This window comes from Eublepharis macularius, chromosome 1 (assembly GCF_028583425.1).
Source record: "Eublepharis macularius isolate TG4126 chromosome 1, MPM_Emac_v1.0, whole genome shotgun sequence".
Classification (NCBI taxonomy): domain Eukaryota; kingdom Metazoa; phylum Chordata; class Lepidosauria; order Squamata; family Eublepharidae; genus Eublepharis; species Eublepharis macularius.
This window is the reverse complement of record NC_072790.1, coordinates 48,761,899-48,780,643: the sequence shown is the minus strand read 5'-3', so window position 1 is coordinate 48,780,643 and position 18,745 is coordinate 48,761,899. Positions and strand designations below refer to the sequence as shown.

General features: G+C 46.1%; 1 protein-coding gene across 3 annotated transcripts in view; it reads left to right on the top strand.

Moving 5' to 3' along the window:
• Window positions 1-14,294, top strand: part of LPIN1 (lipin 1) — a 160,425-nt gene extending 146,131 nt beyond the window's left edge. For all 3 annotated transcript variants that reach the window (XM_054981351.1, XM_054981346.1, XM_054981338.1), the window contains 4 exons: window positions 1,230-1,382; window positions 8,719-8,833; window positions 11,782-11,885; window positions 12,539-14,294. In XM_054981351.1, coding sequence (XP_054837326.1) covers window positions 1,230-1,382; window positions 8,719-8,833; window positions 11,782-11,885; window positions 12,539-12,698 — 532 coding nt within the window. In that variant the 3' untranslated portion in view covers window positions 12,699-14,294. The remainder of the gene's footprint in view (window positions 1-1,229; window positions 1,383-8,718; window positions 8,834-11,781; window positions 11,886-12,538) is intronic.
• The last annotated feature ends 4,451 nt before the right edge of the window (window positions 14,295-18,745 follow it).

The following is an 18,745-nucleotide window of genomic DNA, read 5'->3' as shown; positions in this document are numbered from 1 at the left end:
TCATCAGCTGTGCCCAATCCTGACAGTCTGATCTATGCCTTAGTTACATCTAGATTGGACTACTGCAATGCACTCTGTCTTGGGGCTGCCCTTGAGTGTTGGGGAAGCTGCAGTTAGTGCAGAATGCTGCTGCTAGACTGTTGGATGAGGCCAGATATTGGGACTATGTGACTCCAGGATTAAAGCAATTAACACTGGCTACCAATCTGCTCCCAAGCACAATTCACGGTGTTCGTTTTGGGCTTTAAAGACCTACATGGCTCGGGACAGGGATATCTGAAGGACCATCTTCTCCCATATTCTCCTCCCTGGTAATTAAGTTCCCAGGGAGAGGCCCTCCTGACTAGCCTGTCCACTGAAGAAGCTCACCTGGTGGGCTGACAAGAGAGTGCGTTTTTGGTGGCAATCCCACCATTATGGAACAGCATCCCCAGGGAGGTGCGCCTGGCTGCCTCACTGCTGATCTTCGGGAGGCAGCTGAAGATGTTTATTTACAATTGCTTTTAATTAATTTTGTTTCTACATTATTGGCAGTCTTAAACTGTGCTTTTTAAACTTCGTTTTGATTCATTTTATGATTGTTAATTCATTTCTCTTTTAAGCCATTTTAAGCCATCTTGAGTAAAATGGTGGCTAATAAAGGTTTTAAATAAAATGAATGCCTACAGTAGAAAGAAACGCTATCTTCTGTAATACAGTTCATCCAATACACGGAGTTGGATCCTGTGGGCCACAAACAGAAAATGCTCGCAGTGTTCTTCCTTTAGCAACTCCTGAGACCTCCCGAAAGCTGGTGCTAGACTCTGCTAGAATGCCACATAGCACAGTGACTGCGGTGAGAAGGGTGAAGTGGGAGAACTCGCCCCTCCGCCTCTTGTGCCAATGGGCCCTCCTGCATAGGTGAACATGCCATTGGCAGAAGAAAGCGGGAGCGATTTTGCCCAGTTCTCCTTCCTGAAGTGCATCCAAGCATCAATTTTTCGACAGTCTCAGGGGGCTGCTGATAGAAAGAGAAAGGGAAGAGTGTTCTGCGATCTCCAGGTGCGCCTGGTTTGTAGGATCAAATCATTGGTAAGTATTAAGAGAGATTATTACTGCACAGCTTAAGTGTTTAATATGGCTAATAAATAGCCATGTTGTGGCTAAAACCCCATGGGGCTTTTTCAGCACGAAAATGTTTTCAACATGCGTATGGCAAGCATGACAGTTCTTCTCTTGTGTTTAAACAGAAATGGGTACAAGTTCTTGTACTGCTCAGCGCGTGCCATAGGGATGGCGGATATGACCCGAGGATATTTGCACTGGGTCAATGAGCGGGGAACGGTTCTACCTCAAGGCCCAGTGCTACTGAGTCCCAGCAGCTTGTTCTCAGCTTTTCATAGGTATGTCAAATCTTATTGCCTCTAAAATATCCTGAGAAAGGCAATAGTAATCCAAAGGTGGTGGTGCTTGTCCCCCCCTCTCTTTTTTTAATGACTAGTTTAAAATATTTTCAGGGTTTTCACTGTAGAGCTGATAGAGCTTTCTTATAAGGTAACTCTGAGTTCATCTTCGTTCTTCTGTGCCTCCACACATGGGGACTGCGCAGGCACAGGCCAGCCGCCGGAGAATTTTCTAGAGCTTCCATGGCTCCGAAGGGGCCGTTTGTCGCGCGCCTCAGCGACCGTTTTCCCGCCCAAACGGTCACGTGATCCTCCAGCGACCAACGGCCCCTTCCCTCAGTTCTCTTCTTGCCGCCGCTTGGAGAGAACGTGAGCTTCGTTGCTCTGTGCTTTTTTGTGCTTCGTGCTTTATTCTGACTGATTGCTTGGCTTTTGACTTCGGACTTCGTGACCTCGACTATTCTTCGGATCTCGTTTTGGACTTTGTTGTGGACTCGGTAATTTGACTCGGACTGTTTTTGACCTTCCTTTCGCGTGCCCCTGAAGATGGCCTCAAAGGCTCTCTTCAAGCATTGTCTCCAATGCCACACGAAAATGGCCAAGACCGATGGCCATGAACTGTGCCTGTTCTGTTTGGGGGAGACCCATAATGTGACGGCCTGTAAGATTTGCCAGGGCTTCACCAGCAAGGCCCGGCAGGAGCGCAAGGCCCGACTGAACTCCTCCCTGTGGCAGAAGGTCATGTCCGGAGGCGCTCCGTTGCCCTCCTCCAAGGCCGGCCCAAGCCCCTCTGCCGAACGGCATTCAAGAGCTGGCTCAGTGGCCTCCGCGAGGTTGGGGTCGAAACCGCGTCCCCCGAGTACCTCGGCGTCGAGAGCGGCCTCTCCAGCGCAGGGACCGGTGCGGCCGCCCCGTAGCGCGTCATCTACCAGGTCGGATCCGAGACCAGCTTCGGAACCGAGGATCCTGGTACCGAGTCCCCGGTCGGAGCCGACGACCGGTTCGATCCCGATCAAGGCGAAGAGGTCGAAGCCGAGGTCCCCTTCGAAGGCGAGGAGCGCGTCGGTTCCGAGGTCTTCTTCGGAACCAGCGAAGAAGAAGAAGAAGACCAAGCATCATCGGTCGCCGCGTCCCGCTCCTCAGGAGGAGGTCATCGTGCTTCCTCACACGCCTTCCCCTCATCTGGGCTCCCCGGAGCCAGAAGACATCTCCGTGCCAGTGCCGGATCCGATGGCCTTCGAGACGGTGCCCGCGGAATTCTCGTCGGGGCCGGAGCCGAGCCCGCGCCGTCGGAGCCGACCATCGCTTCCCCTTCGGTCGCCGAGGCTGGAACCGAGCCCGTCTCCTCGTCGGAGCCGTCTGTCGCCTGCCCGTCTGTCTCCACCTCCGGTCGGTCGTGAGCGGCATGGTTCCGGGGACAGTGTCCGATCAGTCCGGTCCACTGCGTCCCGGCATCGACAGGCTTCCTACCTCCCCTCGCCATACCGTTGCCAATGGGAGGGGGCACCTGCGGGCTTCTCCGTGTCGGAACCGAGGCCTTCGACATCGAGGTCGGCGTGGGCTCCCCCTCCGCTCCAGGTTCCGGAATCCCAGCTCGGTTCCGATGAGGAGGATGTGGAGAGCTTTGGCGGCTACCAGTCGGAGTCCTGGTCCGAACCATCGCCAGCTGAGGAGCTAGTGCCATCTGCGGACTCCCCATTCGAGGACCTCCGCATCTACGCCGACCAGATGGCAAGGATGGCCAAGGCTCTCGAGATGGACATCTCTTCGGCTGTTCCCCAGACCAAGGACAAGCTCCTCAAGCGTATCTATGGGGATAATCCGGCGTACGTTGGCTTTCCCATGCTCGAGGGTATTGAGGAGATTGTGGAGAAGGTGTGGCAGGTGCCCTGTGATCAACCTCCAACGTCCAAGCGCATCGAGCAGCTTTACAAGATCAAGCAGGGCACCTGGCCGGCGTTGGTGAAACACCCTCCACCTTCCTCCTTGGTCACAGAGGAGTTCAACCCCCGACGATCGGGTCACTCCTCGGTGCCTGCCGATAAAGAGGGCAAGAAGCTTGATGCCATGGGCAGGCGCCAGTACATCGTCGCTTCGCTGGGTCTGAGGATTGCCAACTACCAGACCATCATGGCAGGGTACCAACTGTACCTATGGGAGAAGTTGGCATCCTATACCCGGGACCTCCCTCCTGAGCAGAAGGCTGTGGTGTCCCTGCTGCAAACAGAGGCTGTCCGGCTGTCTAAACAGCAAATGAACGCTGGGAGCCACGCTGCTGACACTGCTGCTAGGGGGATGGCGTCGGCGGTGGTCCTCAGGCGCCACTCTTGGTTGCGGTCGACGGCCCTGTCCCAAGAGGTGCGTTCCAGGGTGGAGAGCATGCCCTTTGAAGGGGACTCGCTGTTCTCCAAGTCCACCGACGAGACCCTGAAGAAGAAAAAGGAGGACAGGCAGACGGCGCGGTCTTTGGGTCTGGCTCCAGCAGACAAGCCCTCCTCCAGGTCACGGTACGCTCCCCGGTCTGGCCCTTACCATTATCAGGGCAGATACCAACATCAGCGGCCGGGCCCAACAGTTTCCTGCCTACCAGCAGCGGCCTTACCCTCCCGCACAACAGCAAAGGAGGCGTCGGCCCTTCAAGCCTCGTCCGGCACAGCCACCGGCCCAGCATAAGGACCAGCAGGGCGCCGGGAGGCAATACTGACGGGTCACGCCAGCCGTATCCCCGAACTTTTCGGACAGACTGAGTCCACTCCTCTCTGAGTGGGAGTCAATAACATCTGACTCATGGGTCTTAACGATTGTTGAACTGGGATACGGGCTGGAATTCGTTGAGCTGCCTAGATGCAGTTCACCCCTGACAGCTGTCAATAACACTATGGCCGAGCTGGATGCGGAGATCGTGTCGCTCTTGGCCAAGGGTGCTGTGGAAGAATTGCCCTATGAGGACTCTGTAAAGGGTTTCTTCTCTAGGTTCTTCCTGGTCCCTAAGAAGGATGGGGGCTTACGTCCCATTTTAGATCTGAGGGGCCTTAATGCCTTCCTCAAGGTGACCAAATTCAAAATGGTTACGTTGGCGGCTGTGATCGCCTTGCTGAAACAGGGAGATTGGTTTGCGGTTCTTGACTTAAAAGACGCATACTTTCACGTGGGCATACGGAAGGAGCACAGGAAATACCTGAGCTTTGTTTACCGGCAAAGGGTTTTCCGGTATAAGGTGCTCCCCTTTGGCCTATCCACTGCCCCACGAGTGTTCACGAAATGTGTGGCCCCTGTGGTTTCCTTCCTGCGGGAAGAAGGCTGTACCATCTTTCCGTACCTCGATGACTGGCTCATCGTGGCTGAATCGGAGTCTAGGCTGGTGCAGGACATTGGCTTGGTACTTAGCACTTGCCAACGCCTGGGGCTCCTGGTGAACTTGGAGAAATCCAAGCTGGTGCCCAACTGCAAGGTGTCCTACATTGGTGCACTTTTAGACTCTGTGGAGGGTAAGGCCCTGCTCCCCTTGGAGAGGGCTCGGTCTCTAAGGGGTCTAGTGTCCATGTTTAAAAGGAACCGGTTCCAGTCTGTGCGCACTATCCAGTGCTTACTAGGGCATATGGCAGCGGCCACCTCTGTGGTGCCTTTCGCTAGGCTGCGTATGCGCCCCCTCCAGAACTGGTTTGTGCGGAGGTACAATGCTCTGTTGCACCCTCCGTCCCTCAAATTCTCTATCCCGAGGGTCATCCTCTCCTCCTTGGACTGGTGGCTGTCTGATGACAACTTGTTTAGAGGGACCCCTTTTGGGTATCAACACCATGACATCACGGTTACCACTGATGCCTCTCTGTTGGGATGGGGGGCTTACTGTGGTGATGTGTCTGTGCAAGATGTCTGGTCTGACAGGGAAAAGACCCTCCATATCAATGTGCTTGAACTAAGGGCCATTCGTTTCGCACTTGTGTCTCTTACAGCACTGCTGAGAAATCGTCAGGTCTTGGTGCAGACGGACAACACGACTGCCATGTACTACGTGAATCAGCAGGGGGGCACAGTGTCCATGGCCCTGTGCCGGGAAGCCACACTCGCTTGGCAGTGGGCTATCAAGAACGGCGTGTCGCTCCAAGCTATACACGTGGCTGGGTCAGACAATGCCCGGGCAGATGCCCTCAGCAGGGCCCCTTTACTAGACCACGAGTGGGAACTGAACGGAGAGTGCGTTGGGCCGATCTTCCAGATGTGGGGTCATCCGGTGATAGACGTGTTCGCCACTGCGGCGACCACCAAGGCCCACACGTTCTGTTCCAGGGCAGGGAGCGACCCCCTCTCTATTGGGGATGCCTTCCAGTTTATGTGGACGCAGGGCTTGCACTACATGTTTCCTCCGTTCCCCTTGATTCCCAGGGTCCTGTGCAAGATAGAGGAGGACGGGACGGACTGCATCCTGGTGGCCCCCTTCTGGCCACGGCAGGTTTGGTTCCCGAAGCTCCTGCGGATGTCCCAACGGACATATGTGAGTCTGCCCCCTCGGCAAGACCTTCTCCTAAACGGGAGCCTAGTACACCACGATCCCGGGAAGCTGCACCTGACGGCTTGGCGGATCGCTCCTCCCCTGTAGGCTTTACTGACGAGGTACAGAGAGTCCTCCTGAATGCTCGTCGGCCATCCACTAGGCGCGCTTATGCGGCCAAGTGGCGCAGGTTTGAGCTCTGGACACTTGCCAGAGGAGTGGTGCCTGACAGCAGTCCCTTGGGGGTTGTATTCGAGTATTTGTGCCACTTGCGTGGCCTGGGCTTGAAGGTGTCCTCCCTCAAGGTACACTTGGCAGCGATATCTCACTGCCTGCATTCTTTCCTCAACCTTCCTCTAAGGGGGAAAAGGCCCTTCATTCCCTAGACTTGAAGAGGGCCCTAGCCTATTACCTGGATAGGACAAAGGAATTCCGCACCTGTCCTCACCTGTTTGTATGTTTTGGGGCCAAGGACAAGGGTAGCAGGGCTTCCTCACAGACCCTGTCTAGGTGGATTGTGACGGCCATTAGCAAGGCCTATTCCCTGGCAGGGGTGGCTTGCCCGCTTCATGTCAGAGCCCACTCCACGCGGTCCCAAGCATCCTCTTCGGCACTCCTCAGGGGGGTGCCCCTGGTTAACATTTGTAAAGCAGCCACATGGTCCTCTGCAGACACCTTTGTCAGGCATTACGCCGTTGATGTCAATGCGGAGCAGGATGTATCTGTGGCCAAGGCTGTCTTGCACTCCCTTTTTTCCTGAGGGAGTTTTGGAATGACTTTCTTGGCGTACCTGTTGGGTACCCTTGAGTGAAAGTGTATATATGTACCTGGGGGTGTGTATATATGTAAATATTGAGTATTTATGTGTCCCTACACAGTATTTTTACATAGATGTATATATGTATGTCTATTTATTGTTGTTCTTGTTTGCTAAATAAAATTGTGTTGGACTTCACCCCCGCCTTCCTTATTGTGTGAAGCTTGGTACACTCCCATGTGTGGAGGCACAGAAGAACGAAGATGAAAACAGGGTTAACATACCTGTAACTTATGTTCATCGAGTTCTTCTGTGCTGACACACAACCCTCCCTCCTACCCCGCTGTGAATTCCAATGCACGATAATGTGATGGCTGTAACGGAAATTGGTGTTTTTAAGGTGTTATGGCGGAAGTGTGTTGGTCAAGCGGCGGCAAGGGAGAACTGAGGGAAGGGGCCGTTGGTCGCTGGAGGATCACGTGACCGTTTGGGCGGGAAAACGGTCGCTGAGGCGCGCGACAAACGGCCCCTTCGGAGCCATGGAAGCTCTAGAAAATTCTCCGGCGGCTGGCCTGCGCCTGCGCAGTCCCCATGTGTGTCAGCACAGAAGAACTCGATGAACATAAGTTACAGGTATGTTAACCCTGTTTTATCATGCTGAAGATATGATAGCAGAGTGATGCTAGACAGCCTGAAGGACTCTCCGGAGGGGTGTGTAGAGTTTTGGGAGACTGCACAGGGCTATATTGACCCTTGCAATGGAGAGCTTTGGAGGACTCCTAAAACAGCACTACAGGTGCTGGATTGAGAGGATAGAAGGGAAGACAAAGGCCAGAATGAAGCCTGGAATCCCCTCCCTTATCTGGCTAAAGCTGAGAGGGAATTCTCAGAATGGTGATGGAGCTTGTAGTGGCCTTACGGTAGTGGCCCCCTCCAAAATGGGGAGTAACTCCAATAAAACAGAGAATACTCTAGTAAACTCTTATCTGGACTTCTATAGTGCATTATACATGGGGCTGCCCTTGAAGGCAATTCAGAAGCTACCATTGGTTCTGAGCACAGCTACCAGATTAATTTCTGGTGTTAGCTGCAGAGGACGTACCAATTCAAAGTGAACTTTGCTGACTGCCAAGTCGCTTCTGAATTTAACTTAGGGAGCCAATGGTTACCTTTAAAATCCTTTACAGTATTGACATGAGATACCAGAAGGAGCATATTCTCCCACCACATTCCTCCTTGCTCACTGAGATTTGCCTGAGCTCATTTGCTGATACTTCCATCTAATGTCTGGCTGGTGCTCTTTATGAACAGGCATTATCTCTCCTTCCTGGACTATGGAACAAGTTGCATACTAGAATTGGTGTGGTTCAGACCCTTAGTGTTTTTAAGAAGTCTTATTTCTGCCCTGCAATTAGGCAGTGTGACTGTGGGCAGCAGATCTGGGGAATCTGTAAAGGGCTACAAAGGTAAAGCACCGAGTCATTACTGACCCACAGGGAGGACGTCGCATCACGACATTTTCTTGGCAGACTTTTTACGGGGTGGTTTGCCATTGCCTTCCCCAGTCATCTATACTTTACCCCCAGGAAACTGGGTACTCATTTTACTGACCTCTGAAGGATGGAAGGCTGAGTCAACCTTGAGCCGGCTACCTGGATCCAGCTTCCGCCAGGAAAGAACTCAGGTCATGAGCAGAGCTTGGGCTACAATACTGCAATTTATCACTCTGCACCACGGGGCTCTCTGTAAAGGGCTAAATAGCATTAAATTTTCAATTATTTCAATTGTTAATATATTTTTACAATGAAAGAAAGGGGGATATCGCCATTTGGACTTTCTACCTCAAATACCTCAAATCTGTTTGGGGTTGTCCTGAGCAAACCCATAGAATACTTCAGTTTTCTATTAAAAGTTTCATGTGTTTTAACTTTTTCACTGAAAGCATCTTGTATGGAAGCTTGAAGAAACTTTGTGAGGGAGCCATTAATTTTAATTGAAGTTCTTGTTAATTTGGGGTGGGGAGCTCTTTCATATAGCCTAGGAAAATACAGCGCATTTCTAAAACATTGTCTTTTTATGATTTGTTACAGAGAAGTGATTGAGAAGAAGCCAGAGAAGTTTAAAGTTCAGTGTCTAACTGACATCAAAAACTTGTTTCATCCCAACTCAGAACCTTTTTATGCTGCTTTTGGCAACAGGCCAGCTGTAAGTACCAATTGTGATATTATTGACTGAAGGCGCAGAACGTCTTTTCGGTTTTGTGCCTCTTGATTGGCTACCCAGACATCTTCTCTCCATGACAAAATAAGCCTCTGTGTGAGCAGCACTTGAGGGGAATGGAAATGTTGTTAATGATTTGTGTGTGGGTATGTGCACATGTTCCCCAGAAGGTCAAATTAATTTATATGTTCTTATTGGGGTACTGTCAAGAATTCTATTCACATTTTAATAGGGTCTTGAAAAGATAATACGTCACCTCTTCTCTGTGTCAGGGAAGAATAAGAAAATAATTAGTGTAAGTTTTTGGCAAAGCACTGGTCAACCCCATTCTAGCCTTTTCACAGCTAAACTACACGAGACGAATTACACGAGGATGCTCAAGTGAAGGAAGACGCAATGTTAGCCGGGAAGGGTAATTTGAATTTTACCTCTCTCTACAGAGCTGGCAAAGATCACTCTTCAGAGGGTTTGTTAATAGACAGAGCCTTTGAGGAGGCAAAGAGAAAATTAACAAACCCTCTGAGGAGCGATCTTTGCTGGCTCTGTAGAGAGGTGAAATTCAAACTCGGCTTCCCGGCTAACATTGCGTTTCCTTTCACTTGAGCGTCCTTGTGTAATTTGTCTTGTAGTTTAGCGCTCAGTTGTCCCAGGATACCAGGCCGTATGTTAGAGGTGCAATGGTGTAAGTCAGAGATATGCTCAGGTGGGGTTTAGGATAGGTCTGTTAAGGGGTTACTTGGGCAGTGTTCCAAAATTTGCATTCATTTGCATAGGTGACAGTAGTATCCCATGCAAGCTTAACCATTAGCATCTGCCATCATGTGTAGACTTGCCTTGTGTGTGGGAGTGAGAGGCTGGAAAAGATTAAAGGCTGGTAGAATGAGATGAGAAATGTGCATTAAAGAGGTTATCTTTCATATATGGACATAGATCCAGAGGAGTTAGCCGTGTTAGTCTGTAGTAGCAAAATCAAAAAGAGTCCAGTAGCACCTTTAAGACTAACCAATTTTATTATAGCATAAGCTTTCGAGAATCAAGTTCTCTTCATCAGATGCCTGATCAGGCATCTGATGAAGAGAACTTGATTCTCGAAAGCTTATGCTATAGTAAAATTGGTTAGTCTTAAAGGTGCTACTGGACTCTTTTTGATTTTCATATATGGAGTATCAGTTGTTTGTGTGAATCCCGTTCTCTGAAGTGTTGCTGTCAGCTTTCACTGCAGTAGGCAAGGTGTAGATTATTTTAAAGAAATAATAATAGAATCTTTGGAGAAATAATAATAGAATCTTGGAAGATTAGACTGATTAGATTCCTATTTCACAGGAATCTGGATTAATAGGACAGACCCTTAGTCCAAGACAGGGCCATGTGGAACTGTTCTTGTGATTTATGGATTCATTAAAGATTCATGGAGTTAGATAAGTATACCTTTCAGGATGGTAGCTTATATTCATCAGTGGATGGCTTAAAATTCATGAAGCACCTCCCATATGTGGGGCTGCCCTTGAAGACTGTCCGTAAAGTGCAATTGGTACAGAATGCTGTGGCCAGAGCGTTGACTGGAGTGGATCATAGGGACCATATCCCTCCAGTCTTGTTACAATTTGCTTCTGGACCCGATTCAAGGTGCTGGGATTGACCTTTAAAACTGTATATGACTTGAGACCAGCATAACTTAAGGACCACCTTCTCCCATATGAACTTACCTGTTCACTCCTGTTATCTCTGGAGGCCTCACTTTGGGTGCCTTCACCATCTGAGGCTAGATGGGTGACAACCCAAGAAAGGGCATTCTCAATCATGGGTGTGAAATTTTGGAACTTCATCCGCAAGGAGATTCGCCCGTCTCCCTCTGTCATTGAGTCTCTCTACACAAGATGCCTTGGCGCGTGTTCGTCAAGTGTAGGGAGACGCAATGTTATCTGGAAAGTGTTATTTAAAAAGACAGAACCAGCGGAGATCGCTCCTCAGAGGGTTTGTTAATTTAATCTTCGCCTCCCTGAAGGCTCTGTCAATTTCACCTCTCCAGTCTAAAACTGTATGGGATCGGAACCAGAGGTCAGCGAGGAATTTAAATAGGCTGGAGCTGCCTTCCAGAGCTGGGTTTGGACATGGAGAGGTTATAATGGAATGAAGTTTCCCTTCTGGCATTTCACAGCCCTTTCATATAGCTCCAGTGTATAGCAAAGCCTTTGTCCTGCTGCCATCTCTATCTTTTTAAACTACCCTTCCTGGCTAACATTGCATCTCCTGACATGTGTTCTTCTGTGTCAGATGTCTCGTGTAGAGAGACTCATTGTCTTCCATCAGCTGGTGAAGATGTTTTTGTTTCATTTGGCAGACCTCAAGTAAGCCTTTATTGGCATCCTTCCTGGTTTTCCTGTGTCTCTGTGTTTGTTTATATGTTTGTATTTTTTTTATTTAGATACACATGTTAAATGGTATTTTAATGATTTAGATGTTTTAATACTTGTGTGCTGCCTTGGAGATCCTATTTTGAGTGGAAAGGCAGTATATACATGTTCTAAATAAATACATACATACATACATATATACATACATACATATATACATATATATATATATATATATATATATATATATATATATATATATATATATATATATATATACACACATACACACATATACACATACACACATACACACATACACATACACATATACATATACATATACATATACATATACATACATACATATATCTATATCTATATCTATATCTATATCTATATCTATATCTATATCTATATCTATACATATACATACATACATACATATATCTATATCTATATCTATATAATCTATAATGTGTGTGTGTGTCTGCACATTCAATAAACGTTTTTGGAAAATAGATTAATTTTGATTTATCTTGATTTTAAAAAATCCATCTTTTTGTTACTTGTCTTCAGGATGTGTATTCATACAAGCAAGTGGGCGTATCACTCAACAGAATATTCACTGTGAATCCTAAAGGAGAGTTAATTCAAGAGCATGCAAAGACCAACATTTCATCGTGAGTATCGGCTTCCTCCTAATATATCACAGGCCAGATATTTTACTCTATGTAAAACTTTCAGTGCCACAGTTCATAAGAGAAATTAACTGGACTGCATCGGAATCAGATTGTAACATCATGATCCATATTACCAACAGATCACCAAAATTTACATTGATTCAGTAAATCTGTTTTTGATATATAATACTTGAGTTCAATGGATTTAGATTTTGCTAATAATAATAATAATAATAATAATAATAATAATAATAATAATAATAATAGATTTATATACTGCCCTTCAGGACAACTTAATACCCATTCAGAGAGATTTACAAAGTATGCTATTATTATCCCCACAACAATAATCACCCTGTGAGGTGGGTGGGGCTGAGAGAGCTCTTAGAAGTCGTGACTGACCCAAGGTCACCAAGCTGGCTTCAAGTGGAGGAGTAGGGAATCAAACCTGGCTCTCCATATTAGAGTTCTGCCACTCTTAACCACTACACCAAATGACATTTACATTGAAATAGGGTAATGAGCTCTGTGTGTCTGTTGTTTTTCATAGTAATTATTGTGCGTTGAACTTGGGCAAAACAAACAGTAATGTCATTTTCATTCTGAGTGGGTTCATTGTACCAATTAATATATGGGTTTTTTCCCCCTCCCAGATATGTGAGACTGTGTGAAGTGGTAGATCATGTATTTCCTTTGCTGAAAAGAAGCCATTCTTCTGACTTCCCGTGTTCGGATACATACAGTCAGTTCACATACTGGAGAGAACCGTTGCCGCCTTTTGAAAATCAGGATATTCATTCGAATGCACCATAACTGCTTCTGACTTTTCCTGTCAAAAGTTTAAGGATCATCCGTCTTATGCTTAAATGATACCGCTGGATTTTGCCACTTAACCGTTCACCTGGAGTTTGGGATGTAGTGAACATTTGTTAAATGTCAGTTCAGAAATTTCTTTTTGTCCTTGAAAGTAACATTTCTGAAAGTTGCACTCCCAGCTCTTCTCCAGCTCCGTGCTCAAGATATACCATATAGTCTTATTGTGGAAGGACATCTCTGAGTGCCATGGTACTGAGCTTCTCAAAGCAAATCCTTTGTGGTCTTCAGTGTTTCATTGCCAACTGTCACGCCAGTCCTCACCCAGGGCCTTCAGGCTGTTACTATTCGGGGTAGAGAAGGGTGAAATCACTAGCCTCTGAGCTGAATTACATTTCCGTGCGCCCTCCAAAACCAAGATAAATTCTAGATCAACCGAAATGATCAAATCTGTTGAACTCAAGTCTGTTGATCTGTTATCTTCAGATGCCTGACATTTTACATCATACAACTAGTCATTTAGAAGCCATACTAGTTTGTATTGGATGGGTCTGAGGCACATTCTTTAGCACCCCTCAAATCTGTACATTGGTGTGGAACTGCCAAACTGCTTTTTAGACTCATGGGGTCCTTAAAAAGCTATTGATGTTTCAGCACTGGAAAGCATGGTTGAGAAAACTCCTGGACAAAAAATGCACATGTATCTGATACATAGGTGCCGTTGGTTCATCTGAATCATGGCCATAATTTGCAAAAAAGGATGAAGGATTGTGTCTGATATGCAGTCCTCAGCAGTTACACCCTTCTAAGTCCATTGAGGTCAACGGGCTTAATGGGTGTAACTGCTCAGGGTTGCTGTGTGGGTCTGTTTCTTTTATTTCTTGTTTATTTGTAACTTAATCAGAGCCTCTGAAATGATCAGGCCCACTGGTTGCCTTGTTTTTTAATAACTTTAAATCCATGTTGTGATTTTTTTTTTACTTGAATACAGCATATGCTTCGAGTCCGTCGAGAATGGCATAGGTACTTTTAAATCTAGCTCTGTTTAATATACAAGGAAAAGGCTCTTCCTGGTTGTTGCTTTTGTGTATTTGCTAAGAAGAATGGTGGCCTTGCAGTTTGATGTCCTATGCTCATCTGACAAGGGTACTGATCTGTGTCGAAGGGCAAAAAACCAAAAAGATAATTCAGGAAGAAGCTTTGATTTGCTAGATGAACTTTGAGGGAGCTGCATCTCTGGGCCAGTGAACTTTGTTTTCTCTGTAGCTTATAATATGAACTCTTCTGCTGGTTTTGGATGTTATTTGAGCTCCTTGTTCTGCAGTTATTCCAGCTTTATATGAATATGGTTTTGTCGTCTTATCATATTTGACTGCATTAAGATATAACAGTATGCGTTAATGAGCATACTCAAATTCCTCTTTTTCATTCAGAGAAGCTACTTGTATAAGCTTGTACTTTTACAAGCTTGACCATCCAAACAAATAACCTTGAAAAGTGTCTGAGTTTTTAGGCAGCTGCTTTGAAATATTTACTGGGAGCAGGGCTTTTTTTCAGGGGGAACGCGGGGGAATGGAGTTCCGGAACCTCTTGAAAATGGCCACATGGCTGGTGGCCCCGCCCCCTGATCTCCAGACAGAGGGGAGTTTAGATTGCCCTCCACGCCGCTCAGCAGCGCGGAGGGCAATCTAATCTCCCCTCTGTCTAGAGATCAGGGAGCGGGGCCACCAGCCATGTGACCATTTTCTTGGAGGGCAACCCACTGAGTTCCACCTCCTCTTTTCCCAGAAAAAAAGCCCTGACTGGGAGGTTAGATTTTTGTGTCTCCCAGAGAATGAAGAGCAAACATGGAGGATGACAGCAGCTCTCGCCTTGGATTGTAAGGCATTGCCCCATCTGTGCAACCGCAGCTTCTCTGGAGAAACAGCTTTTATATCTGCTGAAGAGGGGAGGGAGATTTTTGTTGATTTCTTCCTTCCTGCTACAGATTCCCAGTTTGCGGCTCACTCTGTTAGATCCACTGACCCACAGGGGCACACTATTGAGGGCCGCAGAATATTGCAAGGGAAGAGAGAGGAAGTCGCTGTCCTCCAGCCACAGTTCCTCTTACTGTACTTAGGATCCAAGCCCGTGTCTTTGATTTGTATCACTGCCATATTCTTATAGAGCTGGAAGGGGGAGGCAGTCGGAAATGCAGAAGTGGTAGGCAGGAGAGGATTGCTAAATGCTTCCCCCAGCTGTATTCCCCCTCCTCAACTTTTGCTTCCTAGCCATTTTCTCCTTGGGCAAGTAAACTTTCCCAGAAGAAAACAGGCTGATGGGAGACAATTTGGGAAGGGTGGGGAAAAAAGTGAGCAGGGGAAGAACTTAGCAATCTGCTGCCATGCACTCCCCCTCCCATTTTATACACTCTAACAAGCAGGTTCTGCCTCTCTCCCCACGCAGTGTGTAGATGTCATGTGGGCATCTCAGAATCCTGCATTTCATGATGGCTATTTCAGGTTCGCTGTCCTCCTCTATAAAGACAATGGCATTGTTCATGCAGTGAGTTGTGAGCAAGCTCCAACAGTGTCCATAGGATTGGTTGGTTCCATTGATATCACTATGACTCTCTCACAGTAAACTTTTTCTGGATGGGAGCCAGTGGTTGCAATCCAACTCAGAGTTAGGTATACTTAATTGTGCACATTGAAACACAATGGAGTTATGCATGCCTGCCAACTGGTAGCCCAAATTTGTCGTCTTGTTAATATCGGTGATACCTTCTCCATTGGTGGTGAGAGTAGTGCCATGCTAATTTTACCATTCCTCTAAAACATGAGAAACTCAATTGAGTTATCTCACCTTTTTTCTTCCGTGGCCCTTGCAGTACAACCGTAAACAGTATTTCACTCTTCTGTGTTTGCAGCGAGGTTGAGCATTTTTACATACATCTGTGGATGGGTATGGGGATCTTGGCAGTCACTTAGGGTTATACATTAATACAATGAAAACTGTAACCAAGTCACACACAGAAATAAATGGAACAAATTCCATTAAGGCTACAAGCAACAGTGCAAGCTTAAGAAAAGTTACCGGCTTCTGAGCGCACTGGAGTCAATGTATGTAGAATGCTGTAATTCCGCTTAGGATGGCTCTGTAAACACTTGTATGTCGGAGCAAGCTCTAATGAAACTTAGTGGGAATTACTTCCAAGTAAGCACGAGTAGGAACAGGCTGCAGATCTCATGCCATTGCCTTTAATAGGCCTTGATTAATTTTTGCTGGATTGTACTCAATGTACATTAATTAGTGAGGCACAGCCATCAATTGTAGGTGTTGGTATGATTCATTTTTTCATTTGTTTCTGAAAGCGCTCTGATTCTTAAGTAAGTGCATTTAGGGGAATATTGTGTACACAATAATAAACCAGCCCTTACTTGCCCGACTGATCAAGTAACAGTGCAAGCCTGTGCAAAGTTGCATCCTTCTAAATCCAGTGAAGTCCTCTTGCAAGGGTGTAACTCTGTTTCAGATTACATTGTCTATAGTGTTAATGTTTTCACATTAATTATCAAAATTGCTACATAAGCAAAACAGAATTGGGGGAAGTCCATGTTCAGATCATAAGCCACTACTCTAGGCCTGACAGTGTTTTATACAGCAGAAACTTTAGCATGAAAAAACCCACCCATAAGGATAACAGATGCCAATTTTGGAGAAGCGCTCTCTCATACTGCAGAGTCATAACTTAGTCCATATATCCTTTGATGTTGCTAATGCCTCATTATCAACTTGTTCAACTTTTTAAAAAGTTGCATAAAAATTTCTAGCCAATTCAAAAGGAAATTCTAAACCTTGGAGGCTGTTAGCTCTTGACCTTATTTTTATGCTGTGTTTTGTGTGTACCCATAAATATCTGCAAGAAATATGGCTCTGGCATTGCCTTTCAGCTGGATAATCATTTGGTTTGTCTTGTTTAAAGGAGATAGCAGAATTATGCTTTTGGGGAGTAATGCAGAAATATCTCCACTTGCATTTATGGCATCGGGGTATTCCCTGAACAAATCTGTGAATTTCTACAGGTCATGTGAAATTCCTTGCAGAAATCTCATATGTATAGTTATAAAATTTAGCTACAGTGATTACATCTGGCCTCCAGTGACTAATTGAAGCAAATCTGAAGACTTTCTGGCATATACCTTGTGAAAGATGCTATCATATTGCTCTTTGGATGTGTTTGAACAGACTACTTGCAGGTATATTTTGATGAACTAATGCTTATGCATGACAGTCACTAGGAAGGATCATTCAGGAAATTTTAAGTTTTGTTGTTTCTAAAGGTTAAAGAAATGTAGCTGCAGGTACCCTGTTTGACCCTGGTTGAACAGTTTTTATTGCACACACTTTAAACTGCACTGCTTACTTCCCAAAGAACTAAATAAACATGAAATGGTGAAATAAATTCTTATTCTTTCTGTGAAAGAAAAAAAAATTCTCTTGACTTTGCCTTCAGTGTATTGGTGGTTTTCTGTTACAGAAAAAAGTATTTTTTCTATATATACAGACTCAACCAATATATGATTTGTTTTATACATTCGTCCACCTTTGAAACTCAAATATGCAAGAAAGGAATCCTTTTATTTTCATACATTTGATGGCCATTTAAACTCCACAAGTGCTAGGTGAAGGATACAACATGTTGAAGATGAAATAATGTTAATGAAATTTGAGGATGGGGTAGAGGGAATGACTTTTTTATTATTTTAGATCTGTTGATCAGTTTGTTTCTGGAAACTACTTCCTCTGTATATGTATGCACCAGTGCAATGTATTTTAGGGGTAAAAAGGATAACATCTCATGTTGAAGATGAACTGAATGCAAAGAATATATATTGTAATAAATGAAATCTAATTAAAGAAAATGTTCTGAAAATCTCCCTGCGGGTTGTGACTTTTTTTAAAAGCATGTACACAAAGCACAATTCAAGTAAATTGCTCTGGAATTTCATTGATTTCAATGAGAAGGATTTATGCTAAAGCAATCAAATAGATGTGTCATGATGACTCCTTTACACTGCCCCCCCCCCCACAAAACCTCTCTTTGCAGGTTCAGGGCTCCAGGCAAGCCAAAGCGGCCACAATTTGCCACCCTGTCTTCTCTCTCTTTGCTAGGCAGAGAGCCCTCATCCTTTTCCACATTGGGTCCCCCCTCTCCTCAGACTTCACCAGATGGATCAGCCGGTTCCCTATATTAGCCACCCCTCACTTAGCTACTGGCCAGGGCTGTGGGGGGTCAAGGAACACCACACTGCCGCCAATTTCCACTGATTTCTATTGAGCAATGGAGGCTTTATGGAAGTGTGTGCATGGGTATGTGTTTCTTTTCCGTACTATAGACCACCTTTAGTCAGAAGGGATTAATTGTAAATGAATGAACTTTTATTAAAGGCTTAACACAGAAGTGGATTATATGAGTGTGTGTATGTGTACACACACTGGGGGTCTCCGACCTTTTTGTGCTTGCAGGCACATTTGGAATTCTGACACGGTGTGGTGGGTGCAGCAATAAAATAGCTGCCATAAAATGGCTGCTACAGCTCACCTTCAGTCACACAGTGAAGATTCTTGTGCTGTGGAAGCAGCTTCTACCAAAGCAGTGTTTTTAGAAAATCTGTATGGCCAATCAACTACCTAACGGCCAATTAGAAGCCCTGCTGGGCAAAAGCCTCCCACTTTCTAAAAGCACTTGGTGGGCACAAGGAAAGATCATGACAGGCACAAGTGTGCACACAAGTACCAATTTGAGGATGCCTGGTGTACAGTCTCTTCACACTTGAACTTTTGACCTTATAGTTTATTCATACTTTTCAGATCTTTTTGCTACTAAGTATAATTTTCTCCCTTCCTCTGCACTATACAGCTTTCCCCTCCCACCGCCCAGCACTCTAAACTCACTTTCCCCAACTGTCGCAGCACTCAACATTCCTACATCTCCCATTGGCTGTTCTTAGGGAGAGGTGGAACTGCAGCTGACCATCACAAGATGGCTTTCAAGTGCTAATCTG